Raw genomic sequence first — 26,176 nt, 5'->3', positions numbered from 1 at the left:
AACAAAATGAAAAACAACAATTATACTTGAAATCTGGTAAGCAAAAGTTTGAAAATTAAAAAAAAAATCAAATTTGACAATTTTTAAAAGCGGCTCTTTTTTGCTCCAATGTTTTTCAAAATCAGCTTCTTGCCTTTAAAATATTCTGGCAACACTGGTTTCTTTAGATTTAGGGTCTTGAGGAGCCCCTTAATCACTGAGCCCTGAAGCAACTGCCTCATCTTCCTCTACTCGGTACTGGTATGTGGCTAAACCATTTAAATGGGGGAGCTAAATCTTTTTTTTTATTAGATGATCAAGATAACAATTATCCAATACAACTTACATAGGTACTTATGGCAAATTGTTATATAAACTATAAACTAGCATCGTCTAGAGCTACTCGCCTACGTTGTCAGTCGCGGAGTGGTTGTGCGATCCATGAGTGCATTTTGAAGATTATCTATAAATCGGTGGAATAAGTATTTACAGTGTGTTGTGAGTTGTGTTTAGTCAAATGGAACTTTAATTTTGATACACGCTTGACGCATCTCTTCATCAGTCTCACATGTAGATGGCATCTTACTATCGCCAGTCAGTACTTATGAAAACGCGAATTATAAGAAAAAATAACAGCTTTAGTAACTTAGTAATTTAACGGGAGCCGAGCGTGAATATTTTAAATTAAAAGCATTATCGTTGAGAGCTAAAATTGAAAACAAGTAAACAAGAACAAGTACCTACCATTTAGTTTGGTTTAAATTGTCAAACATGACAAACGTGCACGATGTTAAAGTTCGGTTACAGAAGTTCGGTTGGCCCGACTATATGGTTTTCGTGATAATGCTTCTGAGCTGTGTTTTTATTGGCGTATATTTCGCTTTGAAAATGCGACACGAGCGAAAAAAAAGAAAAAATGATAGTAATAAAGACGCAGAGGATAGCTATTTGGTTGGAGGAAGAAATATGAAAACGTTTCCCATAGCAATGTCATTAATATCAAGGTCGGTCGAGAGTAATTAGTTTGTCATTTGTTTATTCAGAAGTACTTCCGCAAGAAAACTTTTCTAACAAAAAAAAAAAATTAAGATATAAAAATATACTAACTTAATTTTCTTCAAACGAACGATGCTTTCTGCAAAAGCATCTGCAAAAGTATCAGTATGTACTTTGAGGGAAAGAAAAATCAACTTAAGATCAACGAATACCAAGAAAATTTTATTTTGTATAACCTTTCATGTGTTTTAATGATGTTATTGTTGATGCAGCGCCTAAGGACCATTGGTGACGTGAAATAAATAGTCCTACGAAATATACCCAATTTTCAAAGGTGGCTTTATTTCCTTAAGAAAATTGAAATAACGCTCGACGAATCTTATTTCAAATGCATGTTTTGAAATAATATTTTTAAATGCAATTATCTTTACTTTGCCATAAGAAATACGAAAGCGAAAGTCCAAAAGTGACCGCTTTATAAGTTATATTTTGACTTCGGATTCGAGTTCAGCGGCCTCAGGAAATAAGACTGCAATAAAAATAAAATGCACGACTGGGGCCGCACGTACTTGCTCTTGTGGTTCAAAGTATCTATATCTTAAATAACTATTGGAAATTAAAGATTTTCGTTAAATTTTGAAAAAAAAAAAAATAAAAGTAAAAAAATTAAATAAAAAATTTTTTTTTCATAAACTTTTTTGATTTTTTTTACATATACACTTCTAAATGACAAGAAATATCTGTCTGCAAATTTTGAATAAAATTGGCTTAGCCTTTGATGAAATATACGTCATTAACTAAAAAATACATAAATTTGGCAGACAACGGCAACGCCATACCGTTCTCCGAAATTTTTGTGAAAAACTAAAAACGCAGTTTTGTTAGACTGATTAAAACTATAACGAACACCAAATTTAATCGAAATCGTAAGAGTCGTTTTCGAGGAAATTGCAATAACTCATTAATGATACACGGGAAGAGCCGACATTAGCGATACAAAAAAAAAGAAACTGTCATATTTCCACTATCCGTATTTTTTGAGAAAAACTAAAAACGCAGTTATATTAGATATACGTACAGCATTACTTGTGTCAAATTTAATCAAAATCGTTACAGCCGTTTTCGAGAAAACTGCAATACTTCGAAAAGTTTGTATGGGAGGTATACGTTCTAGGCGAGATATTAAAAAACAAAATAAAACCAACCTTGGAAATTACGATATAATCATCTGTACCAAATTTCAAGAAAATTGGTCCACCCGTTTAGGCTGCAGCTTCTTGTACAGCTTTTTTTGACGACGCACAGACGCACCGACGCACAGACCGACGGACGTCATGACGAAAACCACTTTTTCGGATTTCTCCATTAGCGTAATGTTAGTTTTGATTAAAACTTCGAATTTTTTTTTTTGACACGAAACCAATACTTGCCCTATAGAGCAAGTTACATGAAATATGGCCCCAAAAAATACACACAAAACAACAAATTTTGGGGTATTGTTTCATTTTTTGAACCTTATTTCATTTTGTTTTTGAAGCATAATTTCATTATGAAATAAGTCCCCAATGACATAAGACCTCAACACTAATTTTGGGGGGCCTTATTTAATTTTCCATAATTTACATGAAAATGCTAAACTGAATTGTCTTTCAAAAAACTCTTGTGAAACTCCGCTTAGACCCAGAATTGTCAAAGTACCGCTTATTGTGGACTCACTGATGGTTTGCAGCTAGATTTTACATTGAAAAGCATTAGGTAGTAAGTTACAGAATAGCTGACAAAATCGCGCGATTTATTCGTAATAATAATAACGCATAATTTCATCATGAAAAAATACCTCAATTTGGGGCCTTATTTAATTTTTTCTTTTTGAGCCTTATTTCCTGGGGCCTAGTTTTGCAGAGCAGGACACAAAAAAACTTTTAGAAAAGTTCAGTTTAGTCTCAAATACAAAATAAAAGTTTAATGTTTTTAATCTTTGTAAAATATGTTCAAATTAAACGCATTTGCACAACAATGCTAATTTTCAACGGATGTTTAGGGTCTTACAATTCCAACAAGAGAAGAGTCTACTATAGTCAAAAATTATTTGAGAAGACTCGAAAATAGAACCGAAAGCCAAGTGCAGATTTTTTACAAAAAAAAAATAAAAGAACAAGTCCAAAGAATTTAGGTCCGAAACGGGAGTTCCACAGGGCTGTATTTTGAGTCCGTTAATTTTTTCTCTGTTTATTAACGATGTTGAGGATCATTTACCTGGTGGCGTTGTTTTTGGTGATCTTTTTATTAAAGTGCTGCTTTATGCGGATGATCTCGTGATTTTGACGGATAACCCTGTGACACTTCAACTTCAAATTAATAAGTTGAAACAATATTGTGATCTGTGGGACTTAAAGATCAATACTTCGAAGTCTAAAATTATGATTTTTCGTCCCCAGAACCGTGGTGCAGGGAACGATCGCACTTGGAATCTCAATGGTTCTATCATACACAGAGAAAAATAGACCACATAAAATAGAACAAAAACAATAAGATTTCTCTATGGTTTTCATCCAAGAAGGAAACCTTATTAAAACAATCGGGTTTTCCTTATTGTTTTAAAATCTGCAAAAAAATAAAAAAAAACATGACCAGGCTGGGAATCGAACTGGAGACTTCAAATCATTAGTCGCCCACCTTACCACCTGAACCAACCTGCCATGAAAATATTGATCGCGATTTTTGTTCTACTGCTAAGTTCCAAAAAAAATCAACTTTTCAGTCAAATTTTAATAAGATTTTCTCTATAAAAATAATAAGAAATCTCCTTAAAAAAACCTTATTAATCGTTGATTTTAATAAGATTTCCTTATGAAATGTATGGACGGTAAAACAATATGGCAATCTGTTAGTTTTTAGCGGGTCATATTTTTTTCTGTGTAGAAGTAGTTCAAGATTTCAAATATTTAGGCTTCACCATTTCACACAATTTGAATTTTCGAGTTCACATAAAAGACAAATTGTCCGCAGCTAAAACAGCTATCAACTGCATGTGGTCAAACTTTTTCAAAAACAAAAGTATTGATCCGGCCTCAAAATTTAAAGTGTTCGATGCAACCATTAAGAGCTGTTTTTGTTACGGTAATGAAGTTTACGGGTACAAAGAAACAGAAGAGATGGAAACGATTCAGAGATATTTTTTCAAACGTATCTTTAGACTCCCACCGAATACACCGAATTATGCCATTCACATTGAATCTGGGCTACCTCCAATTTTCATAAGGAATCTTAAAGCAAATGCAGACTATATGATCAAAGTCATGCAAAGATCAAACAATAATTTGCAGAAAAGGATTCTTCAAGTGGCGTTACACTGTTGGTATTCCCCCTTCAAAGATTGGTATGAGTTGGCTTTGGAACACAATTTAACATTGGCTTTGGATCTGGACGGCTTAGATTCGTGGAGAACTTCCCTTTACGACTGTATTTCTGCGGTAGATGATCAAATGTTTCAGTCATTTCTCGATCGACCGAGGGTGTCGGTATCAAGGTCAATATACAGTAAACTTAATCTTTGTTTAGGTTCATCAAATTACTTTCGAAACGAGTTCACTGTTAACGAGATGAGTTTGATATTCAAGCTGCGCACGGAAATGCTAGAACTAAACTACAGACCTCACAGAAATGATATTTACCCCAATTGCACATTATGTAATCTAAATGAAGCCGAAACCGTTTTTCATCTAATAGCATCGTGTCCTATTTTACAGGAAATACGACGTGTTTATTTTAATAAGAGTTTCCTTTCATTAGAAGATTGCCTTGCGGTTCTTAATGGAGAGTGTGGTTGGAAATTGCTTATCCGGTTTTCTTCAGAAGCGTTTTCATATAGAAATACATACGTTAACCTAACCAATCTAATATAATTTTGTTTTAGCTAAACTAAAAGCCCGATTTACACAGGATGTTGCAAGTCTTATATTCTTTTTTTTTTATATTTAAGGTTGTATTTTGTATAAATATTTAACATTAAACATCAATTTTTAATCTTGATATTTCAAAGAATTAAGTTCACAATCTGTGATAAATATGTAGTTACCATTAATTTTGTTTTAGCTTAACTAAAAGCCCGGATTTATTCCATTATAATAACACTTTTCAATAAAAAATGTATTTAAAGTTTTAATGTCATTATTAAATTATAACTAAAAGCCCGGATTTATTAAAAAAAAAAAAAAAAAAAATATTGAAATATTGTTTAACAACCATTTTGTATTTTTTCTTTAATTTGAATTTTAAAATTCATGAATTGTAGCATATCATTCTGGCATGTATTTATTTTCATTTATTTTTATCTAATTATAAATATTAATTATTTTGTACTTCTTTTTTTTTTAAATTTGCTTTATAAAAATAATAATTCTCTCTCAAATTGAAATAACTTTGAAATAACCGGCAGACGGCTTATAAGCCATGCTTGTATATCTTTTATTTAATTATAAGTTTGTATCTTTTCTTTGAAAAAATAAAGATTAATAATAATAATAAAAAATAAAATTTGGTTGTATATTGTGCTCAATTGGGGTTTCAAGAAAAAAAAAAAAAAAAAAACAATAAAATAAATTAGATTTTACTACTTGCCAAAGATTACGCTGTGTGACTTATGTACTTTTGGTATATATAAAATATACAATTATGCAAATTTGTCTTATTTGTAGTTGTAGTAGTAGAAAAATAAAATTTAGCAATTTAACACTTTTTTGTTGCATCGGGTCGTGAATACCCCCAATTTTTTACGATTTTCAATTGACTTGGGTGTAGAATAAGATATTTAGGCCATTTAAGAAACATGACTGAGAAAAAAAAAATTTAAACGATTACCAATGCCCTACCTGAGAAGACCGTTGCCCTACCTTAAATTCAACTCTGGCTTCGGGCCTGGGCCAATGTTTAGTTAAATTTTCACGGGCACATTACTTTTACAAAGTTCATTTATCTATCAAATCCATTTTTCTTCTATTGATAAAACCTTACGTGATCTTTTATTTGCCCTTAACAAAGAAAAAGCCATTACCAAGATGCTTCACTTACGTTACGGTCTTCCAACTTTAACCGTACACTATGCTTTGTATTAGATAAGATAAGATACAAAACAAAACACAAAATGGAAAGTATCTGTTAGATAACTGTCTGTTAGATGCAAATAGATATACGAAATTCCGTTAGTTTGGAAAAGTTAAGGAACTTTTTCTGTCCTGTTCTCATGTTACGGATAGTTTACTACGGATAATAGAGTTTAATAAAAAAAAAAATCCTTATTGTCGAGAAAGAATTTAGAATATTTTCATCACGGATAATAGAGTGTCCCGGTTAATCGAATAACGGATAATCGAATACAAATATACTATCTGAAAACATATATTTTTACCAAAGATTAGAAATTTAATTTACATTTTTTTGTTTTGTTTATTTAGCCAATTTTGACAGGCACAAATAGAAGTGCGCTTGAAAAATGAATTTTTTTTCCTATTTGATCTGGTACAATTTCTGTTATGCATAATCATTTTATGTAGTCGCTCTTTGTCGTGACTATCGTTTGTTGTGGCCCGCTGGGGGTCTTTTACGTAATACGAAAAGAGCGGCAAGTTAACGATAATGAAGTAAACGATAGTCACGACAAAGAGCGATTATGTAAAACGCTAAACCGGAAAAAATATTTTTTTGAGGTTCACATCCATTCTACCAGCATACGCAATAATAGCCCTGTTCCATTGGAGGTGGTAGTTTACTACTAGTAGATGTTTTGCCACCTCCCAATGGAACAGGGCTAATAGCCCAGTAATTTTAGGCATTTTTACCCATTTTTGCGTTTTTGCGGAAAAATTCCTACTGGGCTCGATTTTGGTATAGACCTTCGTTACGGCGCACACTGGGGCCTACTATATGGGAGGGATACCCAAAAGTCCATTTCTCAAATTATAACTTTTACGTTTTTTTTTGTTTTATTTCATGAGTATATGTTCTTCCCTATCTATTTCTAAGTTTTATATCATCAATTAAGCACAACAGCTGAAAAAGTGAAGCATCAAAGTGCAAAGTTTGATACCATTGATTTCATCCAGGTTTAGTGGTTAATCATGGATATAATTTTTTTCTTCGTATTAAGTGAAAATAAAAATAACTAAAATTTATCAGCTATGGGCCAAGGTTAGTAGAGTTCACTGAAGTGTTTGTTAAAATTATGCTTTATAAAATATCAGAGATATTTGAGGCTAAAGTCGGAGGTTTTTTTTCGAGAAATTATCGATTTTCTTGGAATTGCGCAAGGTTCTTTTAAAACTATTGCCTGTTTATAATGCATAGGGGTACCCTTAACATAAAACTGAACTCAAAAGTAAAAGCCTCCTGCGCATTTCCAAGAAAATCGATAATTTCTCGAAAAAAGACCTCCGACTTTAGCCTCAAATATCTCTGATATTTTATAAAGCATAATTTTAACTAACAAACACTTCAGTGAACTCTACTAACCTGATAATTTTTAGTTATTTTTATTTTCACTTAATACGAAGAAAAAAATTATATCCATGATTAACCACTAAAACTGGATGAAATCAATGGTATCAAACTTTGCACTTTGATGCTTCACTTTTTCAGCTGTTGTGCTTAATTGATGATATAAATCTTAGAAATAGATAGGGAAGAACATATACTCATGAAATAAAAAAAAAACAAACGTAAGAGTTATAATTTGAGAAATGGACTTTTGGGTATCCCTCCCATATAGTAGGCCCCAGTGTGCGGCGTTGTAATGAAGATGTGAAAAATCGACTATGAAATCGCGCCGGCGTTAGTAGTTATAGAGGTCAAAAGGTCACGAAAGGTCGCATATATCTCGCGAAATGTTGCTCGGAGTTCAATAGAGGTCTATAGAAAAATTGTTCGTCATACAATTATCTACAAATATTGCCTTATGCATTTTTCTGTAACATCAACCGTTTTCGGAGTAGAGCGCTGAGAAAGAGACTATATTGTAACGTCGTCATTCAAACTACATACCTATATATTTTCAAAGTTTCGATATGACTCTTAGAAGTAGTCTAAGATTGATTTGGGGTGTTTTGATCCTCAAATGCCTTTACCCTGAGACCAAAACGTCTCAGGATAAAGGCCTGACCTGACTTAAGGGTCAAAGATTACTGCTAAGATTTTATTACATGGTTAGTTAGTAGGTAAGTAAGTTAGTTAGTTAGTAAGTTAGTTTGAATATCGATTACATGTGAAACTTATAAAAACGTATTGATAAAAACAAAAGAGATTAAACTTGTATTTTCCAGTATTCAAATACAAAATTATTCACTCTTAAGTCAAACAAACCTATTATTACGTATCATGTATTAAGCCTACATTTGAAATAGCTCTATTCCGAAAACGGTTGGTTTTACAGAAAAATGTATAAGGCAATATTTGTAGATAATTTTATGACGAACAGTTTTTCTACAGACCCCTATTGACCTCCGAGCAACATGTCACGAGATATATGTGAAAAACTGATTTTCGTGACCTTTTGACCTCTACAACTTCTAACGCCGGCACGATATCAATGTCGATATTTCACATCTTCATTAAAACGCCGCACACTGGGGATTTTGCGGAAAAAAGTCAATAATTTTAAGTACCTCGGAGAACATTTTCAATAGTATTTCTAAATTCTAGAATAAAATCTGAATCAAATTCAGAAAGAATTACTAAAATCGGACTTGTAGTTTACTTTTTAGAGCTTTGTAAAGGGACAAATTGTTGAAAGTATAAAAAACGAAGTGAAAATACCCTGAAATTAAAGTTGCGTAATTTTTTTTTGCTTGAGCCGACTCATACACTTTTATTTTTCCGTAAAGATGCCATCATTTGTCTATTGTAAACCGAAGAAATTATTAATTTTAAAGATGTTTATTATTTTATATAATTATTTAAAGAAAAGAGAAAAAAAATGGTTTGATTTTTTCATATTTTTGTATGTATAATTTTAGCTACACTTGCCTTCAGTTTGAGACTATTAAAAACATTTTTCTTATGAAATTACCTTTTGATAGAGGCAAAATTTGGGTGCCACCAGGTGCCACTGCGTTTTCTATTGGCAATTGAAAACTTCATTTGGTGGCAAAAATGATTTTCTTAAAAATTACTCAAAATAACAAAAAAAAAAAAAATATTAAAAATCAATGGTAGCACTTACAGTTATGAATGATACTTTTTTAAAAGCCAGATATACGCTTAATTCGAGCTTTTAAATTAAGTTCTTTAAGTTAAGTGTTTTTGAAATAATCGATTTCAATGTCAAAATTTTGAAAAAAAAAAAAAAATAAAAAAAAAACACATCCAATACTATTTTGGTCAAGACTGGGGATTTGAATACAAAATTGAATGATGAAGAAAACTGCCTTAATTGATTCCTTAGCAAACACTGAAAACCATATGTTTCTATGTCTTCTAGTTTTCGAGAAAATTGAAAAGAAGAAAATCTCCTTTTTGTCAGATTTTTATTTTTTTGGCTGCAAGCTAGAGATCCTTATCCGAAAAGACAAATTAATTCGCAACACTTTTTGAAGTGAAAACTTCTTTAGTATCGTAGTGATTTGAAACATGATGAAACGAAAAAGCGACAGGAAAAATCAATTGATTATAACTTTTTATAAAGATAGATAAATGATATAAAGATAGATAAATGAAATTTATACTGTAGTTTGATAATAAAACAAACTATAATTGTACAACATTTCAATAAATTTCATACTCAAAATCCTGAAATAACGATGAAAAGATGTTCTTTTTATAAACAGTTTATATCGTTTGATCTAGCGCGCATAATTGATTTAACTTTAATACGCATGCTAATAATATTACCTTTCGTTTGATATATGACACATAACGGTATGTGTTCTTCATGTTACACAATCTTAAATTGAAAAACTTGAAAATACCTTAAAACACCTGTGGAGATCTGTTGCCGATGACCAGCAAAGCCACCAGTGTAGGAAGTTTTGTAATCTCAGTTTGAAATTTCACTATAGTTGGCTTCAAAAAATTCTTACTTTTTTTTGTAGGCATCGTAGAAATATGATTGAAGCATGAAGCGTCATATAAGAAATGCAATAATAAGATTTCAGATGATATAAAATTTATTATAAGTGTTGTCATTTTAAAAAATGGATTTGAAATTGATGGGAAAAAAAGTTAGATTTTTTTTCATTTTGTTTTTCCAAGAAAAATTAATTTTTAAGGTTTCATTTCTACCACGTGTGAATTGCATACATGATTTTTTTTTATAAATCTACTTCAATTAATTACATTTGATTTTCTGACCTTGCTTCAGAAAAATGAATTTTCGTTATACACATAGGTATTTAGCTTAAATGTTTATAAAAATGGCAGTTAGCATTTCATACGAAGATCTAAGCAGAAAGCTCATGGAATGTCACAGAATAGATTTAAATTGACATTATTATTGAAAAATACAGATCATCTGAATCCTTCGCCCTGAATTTACTAAGAAGAATCAGAGTCATTTAAGTGAGTAATGGCTCTCTTAACAGAATAAACTCTTGAAAAATTTGTTATGCCAATATATTTTAAATTGTATAAAATGTGATAGAAGTGGTTTTTTGAGTATTTTTTAACTATAATTCGGGTAGCTCAGACCAAACAAATTTTTTTTTTAGAAATCACAATACTTTGTATCAACTATATGTAACTGCAGTCGATTCTAAATCCCGCTAAATCAAATAGTCATTTGAACTGTGTAGAAGCGAAAAATTTGCCAATATCCTTTTTAAGTATTTTTTAGGAGAGGAATTCGTAGTTAAAAGTTTAAAAAAGCCCTGCTTACGGTAAACGAATTTAAAAATGGCCGAATATTCAGCGGCATCTCTAGTTTTGTAGGTACAAAGAGTGATAAGTTGGTTGATATAAATTGCGAGCGTTAGCGAGCAAGAACATTTTTTTTAAGAAACAAATTTTAACCATTCTAAGGCTTTATAAAAAAAATTATTTCGTACAATTTAATATATAAAACATTTTTTTTTTTTTTTTTTTTTTTTTTTGACGGGAGGAAATCTTCAAAAGACACTTGGCAGTATTCGACACCAAGTAGTGTGGGACTCTTAACCACTAAAACCACCTCTTTATCAGGACCAATCTTGAGAGATCGACATCAGATTTTTCTTTCTTAACTTTGTAAAATCACTTTGGGGGAAGTTTAAACTTTTAATACTTTCCCATGTATTTTTAGACCATAAGCTCATGAGGCTTGGTTCTTCTTAATCTCCGAACATGGTTTCTTGTATTCAAGACGGACACCATTTCAGAATTGGTATGACTTTGCAGTCTCTGATTATGCGATACAGCGTATTTTTTAACAACTTCTGTAACCGTTTCTATTTGTAGGTCACGATGTAGATCGCTATTTCTTATGTACCAAGGTGCATTAACTATTCCACGAAGGACTTTGTTTTGGAATTTTTGGATGATTTCGGTATTTGTTTTCTTTGTACAGCCCCATAATTGGATACCATAGGTCCAAACAGGCTTTAGTACTTGATTATACAGCATTATTTTGTTTTGGGTTGATAAATCAGAGTTGTTACCAAGGAACCAGTACATTTTTCTATATTTCAAGTTTAGTTCTTCTCTTTTCTTTTTGATGTGCTCTTTCCACTTTAGCTTTGCATCCAAAGTCATTCCAAGGTATTTGGCCGTATTGGCGTAAGGTACAGCTTGATTATTAATGAATATTGGAATATTGTTTATCTTTTTATTTGTGAAGTTTATATGTGAAGATTTTGTTTCATTGAGTTTGATACGCCATTTTTCGGTCCAATCTCTGACTGTGTCGACGGCATATTGCAGCTTTACTGCTCCCCTAGAGACACATTTGTCGGGTACCAAAATTGCGGTATCATCTGCAAAAGTAGCCATTATGGTGTGATTCCCAACTGGGATATCCCTTGTGTATAGTAAATACAGGGTAGGACCTAGGACACTTCCTTGTGGTACACCGGCTTCTATTTTCTTCAATTCCGAATATTCTTGACCGTACCTTACTCTAAACAATCGGTCTGAGATGTACGATTTTAATATTTCATAGTACTGTCTGGGAAGATCCCTTTGCAGTTCGTACTCAAGTCCCTCATGCCAAACCTTGTCAAAGGCTTGAGCAACATCTAAGAAAATAGCTGAACATACTTGTTTTTCTTCTAATGCTTTTTCTATTACATCCGTTATTCTATGAACTTGGTCTATCGTGGAATGTTTATTTCTAAAGCCAAACTGATGATTTGGGATTAACCTTCTTTCTTCTATAATTTTGCTAAGTCTCTTCAGAAGCAGTTTTTCAAAAACTTTTGCCATAATTGGTATAAGCGATATTGGTCTGTAAGACGTCACTTCTGTAGGTGGCTTACCTTGCTTGGGTATGACAATAACTTCAGCAATTTTCCAATGGTGTGGGACATACCGTTGCTTAAGGCATGCATTTATTATATATTGGAGTTTTATGAAGGATTTCAAAGGCATTTCTTTCATAACCTGCGCAGTAATTAGATCGTAACCTGGTGATTTTTTATTTGATAGTTGATGTAAACACATACTTTTTATTTCTTTTAATCTTACAATTATTGGTATTTCACTTTCATCTATCTTATCAACTAACTGTAAGCTATTTTCAGCCGCGTTTATTGGGTATGGCTTAAAAACATTCGCAAGATGCTCCGCGAAAAGGTTAGCTTTTTCTTTTGGGTTACCGATCCATTTCCCATCTTGAGATTTCAAGGGAGAGTTTAGTAACTGCGGTCTTTTCAGGCGCTTGGCTGCTTTCCATAGCGAAAAATCGGTTGAAGCATCAGTCGTTAAATTCTTTAGGAATGTACTGAGTGAATCATTTTTGAATTTATAAATTTGTTTTTTAAGATTGTTGCTTATACGGTTAAACGTTATTTTATCATCTGGAAATCTAGTATTTTGCCATTTTCTTCGAGCTCTTCTTTTCTCTATTATCAACTCTCTTATCTCTAAAGGATATTTTATTTCATTTTGTCTTCTATTAGAAAATGTTGGAGTACTTTCTTCAGCTGCCTGTTGCACATCAGCAATAAATTGTTCCACTTCATGGTCAATTTGCTCGATTGTATCCATGGGAGATCTTAAATTTATAAAACTTAAAAGCCTTTCTCTAAAATCACTCCAGTTTGTTTTCTTATTTACAAGCTTTGGATTACTTTTTTCTATTACTTCCGATTCACTTAGTGTTAGAATCACTAGAGTATGATCTGATGACAAGTCATAATTACCTTCGACACTAATGTGATTTCGTTTGATTAATTTAGCTACGAAAAAGTCAATAAGATCTGGTATTTTGTTAGTATCGGAAGGCCAGTAAGTAGACGACCTGGAGGAATAGAACTCGCAATTGTATTTACGGCCTGCTTGGAAAAGTCTTTTGCCTTTTGTTGATATAAGTCTTGAACCCCAATGGGTGTGTTTCGCATTGAAGTCTCCACCAACAAGAAAGTTATGCCCAAGAAGATTTAATAGATCTGTATAGTCATCTTCTGTCGGGGAGCGCCTTGGTGGGCAGTATATAGCTGCTATCTTAAACTCTTTCTTTTTCATACCAATACTAATAGTTGTTACTTGCATATTTTCATTAGTAAGCTTGGTTTCTTCATAATGTTTTAAGCTTTCTTTTATAAGAATCGCCGATCCACCTCTTGCCTTGTCAGCTGGATGTGGAGCGTGGTAACATGAATAGTTTTCTATTACATTATCTAGACTTTGCCCATTGGAGAAGTGAGTTTCGGACACCAGGCAAATATCTATATGTTCTAGATCTAAAAAGATTTTTAATTCGGATAAGTGTTGTAAAAGACCGTTTGCATTCCATGTAGCGATTTTAAGTGTTCTGTCCATCATTGTTTTTTAATAGCGACTTTTTCGCTTAACTGTTTGATATTCAAATCCTGTTTATCAATTCTTTGAAGAATGAGGTGTAGCATTTCTTTTATGGAAGTCTCTTCATTCTTCCGCACATTTTTTAGAATCTGAGAAATATAAAACATTGAAAAATGGATTTTTTCTTGCACTGAAATTTTGTAGCAGAAAACTGACAGGTACATTCTATCTATTGAGTTCTAAATGAAATTAGCAATACTTAAAAACCAAAATTTTAAATAATCCAAGTTGTTTGACATGAGCTAATTACACTGGTCACCAAGGTTTTTGTTACAGAAACCAGGGTATACTTTTCTATAGGCTGAGCTCGAATCCGAAGTCAGAAAAATTCTATCACATCACGTTTTGGAGATATTCCCGTTAGAAAATCGAAAATGCCGATTTTTACCAGTTTTCAAAGTTAGTTTTTAGCGTTTACTTATTTTTTTTAAATTAAATTTGTAACAGTTTCTTAAAGAATTGTGTCAAAATTTGAAAGCGATTGGTACAGAACTTTTCGATATTTGCTATTAAAAGCAAATAAATATGAAATGCCCCAAACACTTTGATTTCAAGTTATGATTTCTCGAGGAAGAAAATAGATATTTAAAAGATTTAAACGGATTTAGAGAGACAAAACTTAATTCTTTTAGAAACTGTTACAAATTCAATTTAAAAAAAAAAATAAGTAAACGCTAAAAAATAACCCTGAAAACTGGTAAAAAGCGGCATTTTCGATTTTCTAACGGGAATATCTCAAAAACGTGATGTGATCGAATTTTTCTGACTTCGGTTTCGAGCTCAGCACACAAAAAACCTATAGAAGAGTATACCCTGGTCTCTGTAACAAAAAAAAAGTTTAATTTTGTTGACCAGTGTTATACTTCACTTTGAAATTTAACAATAAACTGAAATTGTTTAGTTTTATAATTTAAAACAAAAGAATAACGAAATGTTGTAAATACAGTGCTTTGCAAAAGTATAATCGCACCATATAAAAATGCTATTTATATAAAACCGAGTATTGCAGCCACACCCTACTATTTTTTTGTTAAAGGGGATCAAAAAACAAGAATATTGAGAAGAACAAAATGTCCCGTTACTCTTAGAATTTTTAGAAATAAAAACAAGTTTATTATATATAATCGCATTTTTTTTATTTTGAGTATGGCCAACAAGGTTTTTGTTACAGAAACCAAGCTGAGCTCGAATCCGAACTCAGAAAAATTCTATCACATCGCGTTTTTGAGATATTCCCGTTAGAAAATCGAAAATCCCGCTTTTTACCAGTTTTCGAGGTTATTTCCTAGCGTTGGTAGGTACTACAGTCTCTGAATAAATCGATCCTTTTATTTTAGCTTACATACTGGATTTAAGGTTAACATAGAACAAAAGTGGGTAATAAGCAACTGAAGGTATCTCGGACAGTAGAAAAGATGTCTGAAAGATTTAAATAGATTTAAGGGTAATATTTCAAAAACGAGATGTGATCGAATAAGTCCGTCTTTGGATTCGAGTTCGGCCACCGAAACCCTTTGAAAAAGCATAGTTTAGTCTCGGCACCAAAAACCCTGCATAAGTACTTGTGGTATTTAAAGGGTTCTTAAAAGAGCATTTTAAGGTGTTAACATAGTGCTTAAGGAAATGGTCAAAGAGATAAAAACTCTTTGTAATGGACCAAACAAGTTTTGTTTTCCTTTATACAAACTTCATCGACAGCTTCTGCAACTATGCAAAATTGGTAGTGATTTTAAGGGAGATTTTCATATAGGTAATCAAATCACTAAAATACAAAAACAAATCATTTAGTGCTGCACATATTAGACTTGTATATGTTTATAATATAGGTATCTTTTGATTTTCTGAAAAAAATTCGGGGGGGGGGGGGGGGTTAAACACCCAAACCCCCCCCCCTAAATACGGCTATGGACTACGTATTACGATAATCGTTTTACTTCAACGATACTCCTTTATCTTTACGACTACCATTTACCTATTGTTTAATTTTCGTTTTCGTTTAGCTGTCATAATATTATTGCGTTTGCTGATAGAACTCATGTGAGCCTCAAAAAAATATTCTTTTCGGTTTAGTTTGGCCAAACGACTTTTGTCGTGACTATCGTTTACTTCAGTATCGTTGCCTTGCCGCTCGTTTCGTATTACGTAATAGACCCCCTGGACTAGGCTTAAACGCGGAACGAATACGAATAATCTAAATCAAAGTATTTACTATAATTTTTGGGTGGAATCTAGTATTTACTTGGTTGAATTTAGTATCTACTTAAAGTATTTTCCTAGCAGGTATTTTTTTTTTTTTTTTGGTTGGGTTCGATATCCCGCTTTTTATATTCCCGTTTTTTAATACCCCGCTTTTAAAATCTCGTTTTTCATAATCCCGCTTTTTATAATCCCGTTTCTTATAATCCCGATTTTTATAATCCCGTTTTTTACTATCCCGATTTTGCAATCAAAACTAGTTGTTTTATTTTAAAAAATCGCGCGAGTTTTTAAAATAAAACAACTAGTTTTGATTGCAATATCGGGATAGTGAAAAATTAAAACAAATTAAAAATTAGAGATTTTTCAAAACGCATTTAGCTAATTATAACCTTTAACAAAAATATATAACATAAAAAAAAATATGAAAAAGTCAACAATGAAATATTAAAAAGAAATCAATTCACAAACTAATATCATCATCATCATATAATAAAACGGCAAACACTTATTTTGTGGTACAAAATACGCGGCCCACAAAAACCGAAGGGGCATAAATTATATACCGAACGATAGGAAATTTTATCTAGATGTGCAGAATGTATACTTTGTTTATTTTTTTTTACCGAAGTAGATAAAAACAATAAATTAAAGTTGAGGAAAAAAACAAAAACAAATGTGCTGAACCACGCCCTCTCCCTTCTGGAAGTGGAAACTTCTAAAAGCAAAGACGAGAACCTTCGAAGACATTCTCGAATTTCGAATAAAATTAAGTGTTGCATATTCTTAGTAGTTAATAAAGTGATTTATATAGTGTGCTTATTTGAGCATAAATAAAAGTTACAATTGGCACTCGAATTTTGAGTGCGGGGTCGGCTAGTTTACTTTAAAGTTTCAGAAGAACAATCAAATCGTGATAATTTCATAGATTTATAATAACTTAAAATGATTACAACACCTTAAATTAAGTACCTACACACTACACAATCAAAATAAATTTCATTTAATTATATTTCAACTTATATTTGGATGCATTTCAACAGTTTTGATATTTAATTAAATAAAATTTCTTTTACCTGTGAACTCAATTTAAGGTTTTAATCATTTTTATGTTTTTTTTTTATAAAAGAAATACCGTTTTCATAATGTGTTGTAGGTACATATTCTGTGTGCTTTAGTTTTAATAATTTTTTGTCTATTTCTTATGATTTCTTTATTTATGGATTAAGCATGTATTTTGTGAAAAACGGGATTTTCGGGATTTGACGGAATTTGACGGGATTTTAAAATGCGGGATTTAAAAAATCTGTATTTTAGTAGACGGGATTTTGAAACTTTTTTTTCGGGATTTTCGAAAAACGCTCCCATTTTTTTTTTGCATTCGAAATGAAGTAAGTACCTACCTACCTATTATAAATTTTACCTTTCACTAAAATTTTTAGTATTTACTTTCACCTATTATTTTAAGTAAGTACCTACTACCTTTTTATGCATATCACCCATTGATATTCAAATAAAAAAAACTTTGTTAGAATCTCAGCTGCACAAAATAACATTCCATTTTTCAACGTACAATTTATTAACATTTTAATTTTTAATCGACAGCTTTATTTCGGGAATTACCTTGCTGGGAACACCGACGGAAATTTACTTGTATGGAATTCAATACATTTATGTGGTCGGAGCTCTTCTCCTAATGGGGGTTGCAATGTACTATGTTTTTCTTCCTGTTTTTCATGACTTGAAACTTATTTCAACGTATCAGGTATGGATTTTTATTATATTTTTAAATTACATATAAAACTTATACCTATTATTGGACTTGTTTCTCTCAAGTATCTTGAGACTCGTTTTGACCAGAGAGTGAGGCTTTTCGGTTCTGTTCTCTTTACGGTTGGATCGGTAAGAAACAATTGAAAAATGACACAGTTCTCTGTGAGTTGAATTTATAGATTCTTAGTTCTTTTTATCGTAGTTGATGTGGCTTCCAATAGTAATCTACGTGCCGGCGTTGGCTTTCAATCAAGCAACAGGAATTAACATTCACTGGGTGACGCCCCTCGTTGGTCTAGTATGCATTTTCTACACATGTGTGGTAATATTTCTATTTTAAATATGTAGGTACCTATTAATAAAAAAAAAATAACAATTTTTTAAGGGTGGGTTACAAGCAGTTGTTTGGACCGATGTCGTGCAGGCCATTCTAATGTTTGGGGCAATGATTCTGATAATTGTTAAAGGTACAATTGACATTGGAGGCCCGAGAACGGTTTTGGAAAGAGCTTGGACTAGCGGGCGCATAGAATCTCCGAAGTAAGATTTTAGTTTTAAGACTTTATATGATCATGTATTATCTCCACCGTTATTGGCCAACTGTCTATTGGCATTTCAAGTTTCTGTACGAAAATATTTCTTAGAGCTTTTATAGATTTCATAGATCAGGGGCGTACATACCATTGGGTCAAGCGGGGCGGTGCCCCGGGGCTCCCGATGGATGCCAGGGCCCCATGGGAGATCATGTAGAAAAGAATTTTTTAATGGTTCAAATGTTCACTCAGCTTCTTAATGTATGTCAATGACATGAAAACAGCTAGAATCCATGGGCGGCGAGCATCCCAGACATAGTAAGAAAAACTCTCAGGTAAGTTTTCAGTTGCTATCAATGAAAAAAGTTGATCAATTCAGGGTTAATCCAATAAAATATCACTTTATTGTATCCTTATTTAAGTCTGAATGTTTAAAAAATAATTGACGAATGCTTAATGTTTCGTAAATTAATTTATCAACAATTAACAAGTCCAGCCACGTAAAAACAGAAAATAAAGAGGTTTTTTTAGAAAAAAGTAGTTTTGTTTTTCTGTTAATTTCTCAAAATTGACAAGATATTTTTGAATCCGTTTTTCAGTTTTTGTTTAAAAATAAATAAGATCATCGAATTTAAAAAACTAAATTAATACTTTATTACATGAAATTTTGAAAAAAATTAGTCTGAATTTTTTTTTCAAAATTTTGATTTTAAAAATTAATTTTTCAAAAACTATGCCATGAAATAGCTATGTTTAATTTTTTTGTAAAAGACTAGGGTTTTGGCCTTACAAAAAGGTATAGCACGTTATTGTAAGTAGGTAACCGTTGATTTTTAACTCTCTGTCGGCACACGGGTGCGAATTTGGCAGGACAAAAATAAAAATTTACGATTTTTCAAAAAAAGTGGTCACAAAAAAGTATCTTTATTAGGGTGAAAATATTTTTTTCGGAATTGTGAAAATAATATTCGAATTCCTCGGAAGATTCTACATCAATTTCATAGTAGATTCACTATAAAATATTTAGACCGAAAAAAGTTGTAGCGACATGAAAAAGTATGAACCAAATTCGCACCCGTGTGCCTATCACGTCACAAAAAAGAGGTGTGCCTACAGAGGGTTAATAATTTTTTTCCAAAATAAGTCAATTTTTCCGTATCAAGAGCCGACAATATTGATCATTCTTATAAGGCCTTTCAGAAACTATGTACAATTGTAAGCATTAGTAGGATCAACTTTATAGAGGTCAAAACGTAAGTTGGGTTAGAAGCTTTTTAAGACTTCTGCCCGGATTCCAATAGGGAAAAAAAAAACTTCATTATATTATGTTTAGATTCTGTAAAGAACTCCGGAGAATTTCTTAAGCAGAATTAAATGAGCTCTAATTTTGCACTTTAGGTGCTATATAAAGTTTTTAGATAGCCATAGCACTTGGGTTTCAAAATTCAAAAGAGAAATTGTTAGTTGGGTAGGGTAGGAGGGGAGGTTTCGATACCCAAACAGTTAATGAATTTTAGTTATTTAGCAAAATGAAATATTTATATCTTTTTGTTTGTATTTTAACTTTATATCTTTTTGCCTTACTTTTGAAGGAAATTCTTAAAGTTACAACTTGGTTTTGAAAAATTATAACACAAAAAACAAAAAAAGGGAAATTGTCAAATCCTCCCCATCAAGAGAAAAGCTCAATAATGCAGAAATATATTCAATTATTCCTTACTTCGTGACCTTTGATTTGAAAAATTTTTAGCACTGAAGAAACGAAACGAATTAAGTATTTATGCAGAAATATATTCTTATATTGAGTGTTATAAAATTTATTTACTGAATGATTAAAAGATTATATTTTGTTTTCGTTTTTTTGATTCGAGACAAAATCGTTGTTCTTTTAATTTCGTACTTCTTTGAAGCACTTGAATTTTTAACTTGACAATATAGTATCCAGGGCTAATTCTGCTTTAGGTTTCGTCAAGTGCTGGTATAAAGAGTTTTCTGACCCTTACGTTACGAAATCACTTTATACCACTTTTGTTAGGCCCTTACTTGAATATGTATGCTAGCCAAGTCTGGTCTCCGTATTACCAAGTCCATACATAAAAAGAATTGAATTAATACAGCGCAGATTCCTTCGATTTGCTTAAGAGGTCTCCCGTTTGTTGACAATTTCAACCTGCCCCCATATCAAGAACGGTTGCGACTCATTAATTTACAATCTCTAGAAAAACGTCGCGAAGTTGCCGATGTTATTTTCATACACCAAATTTTGTCTAATGTAATTGAAAACTCCACCCTCCTTGAGCAAATTAGTTTTAAAGTAAGTTCCTACTCTCTCAGAACGACCCCGCAATTTCATCAAGCTCTTCATAGAACTGATTATGGCAAAAATGAACCTATTACGAGAATGTTAAGGAATGTTAATAAAAATTGTAATATTTTTTATTGTACTAACAGCAAGATCACACAAAAAAACCTCCTATATGGTATTTTATAGCTCTCTTGGACCTTAATATTAGTAAATAGTAAAAGAGAAACTGAAACTGGACTTTTTTTTTACTGATTTAACAAGTGCTTAAGCATGCTTTTTCATTTAATTTTTGTTTTTTTTTCTACACTTTCTTTAATTTTTTAAATATTTTTCTTTATTTAATACCTACCTACTTAATTTTTATTTTTTTCTATATAGTGGAATGCTTTCACATTCTCCTATAAAGATATTTACTTTTTACATTTAATTTAAATGCCGATATGACTAGTCACCGCAAGTGCCATCATACTTGGTGTAAATGGACCCCAGCGCGTGCGGTACCTGGGGGGAAAGAGGCGTGGGATAATTTAATTTTTTTTTTTTTAATTTTTTATAATCTGTTCTAAACTTTTCTTACTCAAAACCAAGAACAGAAAATCTTTTTCTAAACTGTTCTAGACAGCGTCAATGAACTGCAAACTAGAACAGTTTAGAACAGAAAAACCTCAATGAACATCAACTCATTTTAGCCCTGTTCCATTGGAGGTGGTAGTTTACTACTAGTAGATGTGTTGGTTAATCTACTCATGCTCTTTTTCCCGAGTAGATACAATTTGTATAGAACTCGTTGAAAGTGCGTTCCATTGAAAATCGCTAGTAAACTACAACTACTAGTAGTACTTTACCACCTCCCAAAGGAACAGAGCTATTAATAGTTGAGAGATGGAGATATGTACACATGTCAAATATAATGTACACTGAAGACTAAAGACTAAAACGCAACGTAAAATTTAATATGTTCAACGTTTATTTAATGTTGAAAAAACTAACATGAAACATCTTTAAATTAAAATTGAAAGAAATAAGAATTTTTTTTTATTTCTGTCGGACTTCAGCTTTTGTTGCATATTATCACCCTTACTTCCAAAAGTGGGACAGCACGTTGGTAAAGCATTCGCCTAGTCCCTAGTGACCCAAGATTTCTAGGTTCGATCCTCAGTGGCTGCTAATTTTTGCTTTTTTTTTTTAATAATATTGATGCTTTTTTTCACAGTTGAAACAACTTTGATTTATTCAACTTTGATTTAAAGATGTTTTATAACGTTGGTTGATGGTGATGACCTTTTGTCAATCAGAACAAACATATTTTTGTCGCGACGTTTCGTACATGTCTATGAACATCATCAAGTGATGGCAAGGGAATCTTTATTAACAATAATAAATTGGTTACAAATTTGTTACAAACATCAAAAACAATAGTAAACTTACACTTGTTACATTTATACTGACTAAATATAAACAAAACAAAATCAAAAGCTATTAAATGAGCTGCATATAACCGGTCTCCACTTAACAAAGTAAAATTTATTTTTATAGAAAATATAAAAATTAAAACAAATACAACTGATCATACATAGTTTTTAGTTCCCTTCCCCTCTAACAGGTGCTTGTATTGTGGGCTGACATCCTCCATATCAGTTCGTCGGTTCATTGTATTTTCAGTAATGTTTCGATAATCATTCTCTTATTCTTGTGCTCTTCTCGTTGCAGATGTTTTATAACGGCAATCGGCAAACCACTTTAAACTACTTTAGTTTGATTTTAAAATTTTCGTCTTCAACGCAAAATCATTCCGAAAAATAGAGGAATCGACGAGGTTTTCGTTGATTTTAAGTTGGTTTTTTCCCTCAGTGTAAACATTTTGCTTATATTAGCCGTGTTTTATTCGTAACGCAATACTAAGCTCAGTAAAATTTTGCACGGGAAACAACAACAAACGATTGCTAAGAATAAATAAAAGTTTTTTGTTTGTTGGTTTACAGAGAAAATTTGTTTCTAAACTCAACATATATTTTCTTTAAAATGGGTTAAGATTTTAAGTATGAAGTACCCTGATAAAAAAATCTTCAAATTGATCGTATTCAAAATTGAAATACGCAGTTATTCCTTTTTTTTTTCTTTTGAAAATGATGACATATCAGCTGTAAAAAATCAGTGTTACCATACTGAGAAACCAGTTTTCCAAAAGGGGAATTTTCGTTTGAAAATTTTTCTTAACTGTTGTATCAAAAACTCAAATTTTATCACTTAATTTTTAGAGACTTTTTGGTTTTTGTAAGAGAAATTATTTTACCTGGAAAAAGAAGATTATACTTTGGTGAGGAAATTATTTTAAACCATAAGAGAATTTTTTTTAAATCTTCGCAGAAAAATTGGTTAAAAAAATCCTTTATAACGCAATTCACACAGCAAATGGCTATATTTGATCCCATTTCAAACAAAACGCCAAATTTTAATGGTGGTAGAAGTTCTAAACCAAATTTTAACGCTATTCATATATGACCTAAACTGCCTTCTTTGTAGCTGGAGGTTTGACCTTCGAGAACGCCACACAGTGTACTCACTTCTACTTGGAGGGTTCCCACACTGGCTGAAGTCAAATGCGGTAAATCAAAACATGATTCAAAGGTACTTATCCCTGCCAACTCTACGAACAGCTCGTCAAGCATTATGGGTCTTCGTATTGGGTGTGTTCCTCCTGCTGGCTATTTGTTGCTATAGTGGACTGCTCATCTATGCGACGTACAGTGATTGTGACCCCTTGACAACAAAGGTAAACCCTTCTTTTCCTAAATAAAGCAAGAACATCCCTTTAATCTTTTTTTAACATTCCTTATTTTATGTGAATTACCCCCATACCACAACTCAGCTAGCAACCCGAAAAGACCAACTTCTGCCCTTATTGGTGATGGAAACACTTGGAGATTTTCCTGGACTTCCTGGACTATTTGTGGCAGGAGTATTCAGTGCGGCACTGAGTTCCCTGTCTACCGGGCTAAATTCAATGTCTGCCGTTGTCCTTGAGGACTTTTTCAAGTCCTTTTGTAAAAAACCACTAACGGAACGTCAAACAGCTTTCATTATGCGTGGTGTTGTTGTCGTTTTTGGTGCCCTATGCGTTGCTCTTGTTTTTGTGGTAGAGAAACTTGGAACAGTACTTCAATTGTCAATGAGTTTGGCAGCAGTTTCCAATGGTCCTCTACTGGGTATATTCACGATGGCAGTTTTGATTCCATGGGTTGAAGGAAGGGTGAGTTTTGAAATATTTTGTGTGCATGCAAACTGAAGATTCTTGAGTGATTTTTTTTTTCTTAGGGTGCTATAATTGGAGGAACAACAGGTCTGGCAATTATGTCGTGGATAGTTGCGAAGGCACAAGCAGCAATTGCCACCGGAGAATTGAGTTTTATAACAAAACCACTAACAACAAGCGGCTGTAGTTACACATTTATTGCTCAGAGTTCGCTTAGTATGTTGGCCATTAACGCAACTACTGAGCAAACAGCAGCCATTCCTCCGATGTAAGTCAAGAAATTCTGTTTGATTTTTACCTTCCTAAATGTGTATTGAATATTTTGTTAGCGATGTGTCCTTCAAGATCTACCATATTTCATATTTGTATTATACAATGCTGGGAGCAGTTATAACTATGATGGTTGCGATTGCTACCTCCTTTCTGTTAGGTCCAAATAAGCCCAGCGAAGTTGACCCGAAGCTCCTAGCTCCATTTGTGAGACGATTAATCGGATGTACGAGAAAGAATCAAAATGTTATAGAGACTGGAAAAGCACCTCTAAGTGGAGATAAATTCACATTTACAGAAAATTTTGAATTTAGTCCCGTAGAAGGAGATGTCCATTCGAAAAATACAAGTAAACTAATGTAAAGCAAAATTATTTTTTGACTGAAATAAAATTTACGTCTAGGCGCTTTTAAAAAACATGCGCGCTTCAAATTAGGTTTATTCCTTCCTATTAATTTGTCCATCAGAACAACTTTTGAATGTGAGTTCAATTTTTTAATTTTTATGTTCGGGTTCGGTTTTTGATTATAAAAAATAAATGTCCAATATATGTAGGTATGTAAATAATAAGAGGCAAATCAAGTAATAATGCAATTAAAATGCAATTTAAACAATACCTAACAATACCAATATTTAACAATAAAGAGGATATTCCACTGACTCAAATAACTTCATATCAGTGGCGTCGCGTGAGATATTTAGATAGGTTTGGAATTTTTGAAAATTATACAGCTAAGAAATACATACATTATGTACCTTATTTTTTTTAAATATCAATTATGACGAGACGCCACTGCTTCATATAACTACCAATTGAAGTAAGAAACTATATTTAACCAACCATATTGTTAATTCTAGTTCTAAAACTAGTTATACGCGTAGAAAAATAAGACCATCTACTTGAAAAAATAAGATTTCAGTTAGATCAGTTCAGCTTAAACGTTCAAAAATGTAGGTATTGATTACTTACTTGTACAGTGTATTTTATATTTTGAGTTAAGGGTTAGAAACATAAAATTGATCATCAGGTAAAAAAATAAATATAAAACTTATTTGTCTTGCACTTAAAAGCCTCATTTTTTTTAACTTCTTATGAGAAAAATTGACATGATGTTCCCATAAAAGTAACAAATTGGACCCTCACGGGTCACGGCCATATTAAATATTATTCACTCTGGATTTAGTTTGGATTGAAGTTATTTTAAATCCAATCACTTAAATATGAATTTCATAAATCAAAAGGTTAGTTTTTTGTTCACTAAAAAAAAAAAAATGATGTGATTATTCAAGAAATTTTGTATAATTTGCATTTATCTTTATTTTTCCTTCACAAAAAAACTTGACAAAACAACTGAACATAGCCGTAGCTAGGATTTCAATTCCGGGGGGGGGGGGGGGGGGGGGGGGGGGTTAGCTCAGACCAAACAACATTTTTTTTTTCATACTTTGTATCAACTATAATACGTAACTGCAGTCGATTTTCCCGATAATCCCGCTAAAGCAAATGGTCATTAGAACTTTGTCGAAGCGAAAAACTTGCCAATTTCATTTTAAAGTATTTTTTAGGAGAGGAATTCGTAGTTAAAAGTTTAAAATAGCTCTGCTTACCGTTATCGAATTTAAATTGCGAGCGTTAGCGAGCACGAAAATTTTGTTGAAGAAACAAATTTTTACCATTCTTAGGCTTTATACAAAATATTATTTCGTACAATTTTATATATAAAACATTGAAAAATGGACTTTTTTTCGCACTGAAATTTTGTAGCGGAAAATTTTTAGGTACATTCTATCTATTGAGTTCTAAATTAAATTGGCAATATTTAAAAACAAAAATTTTAGGGCCAGTTGTACAAATATTTAATCCGTGGTGCAACAACTTTTATGTTCTGA

General features: G+C 32.1%; 1 protein-coding gene across 1 annotated transcript; it reads left to right on the top strand.

Moving 5' to 3' along the window:
- The first annotated feature begins 372 nt into the window (after nt 1-372).
- LOC129919916 (sodium-coupled monocarboxylate transporter 1) lies at nt 373-24,718 on the top strand. Its single transcript, XM_056001026.1, has 9 exons — nt 373-983; nt 17,758-17,917; nt 17,989-18,054; nt 18,128-18,247; nt 18,311-18,465; nt 23,287-23,536; nt 23,633-24,013; nt 24,079-24,284; nt 24,346-24,718. Exons 1-9 carry the CDS (start codon nt 751-753, stop codon nt 24,647-24,649), a joined length of 1,875 nt encoding a protein of 624 aa, XP_055857001.1. The 5' UTR covers nt 373-750; the 3' UTR covers nt 24,650-24,718.
- The last annotated feature ends 1,458 nt before the right edge of the window (nt 24,719-26,176 follow it).

Source organism: Episyrphus balteatus, chromosome 4 (genome assembly GCF_945859705.1).
Source record: "Episyrphus balteatus chromosome 4, idEpiBalt1.1, whole genome shotgun sequence".
Classification (NCBI taxonomy): Eukaryota; Metazoa; Arthropoda; class Insecta; order Diptera; family Syrphidae; genus Episyrphus; species Episyrphus balteatus.
This window is presented reverse-complemented; position numbering and strand designations above follow the sequence as displayed.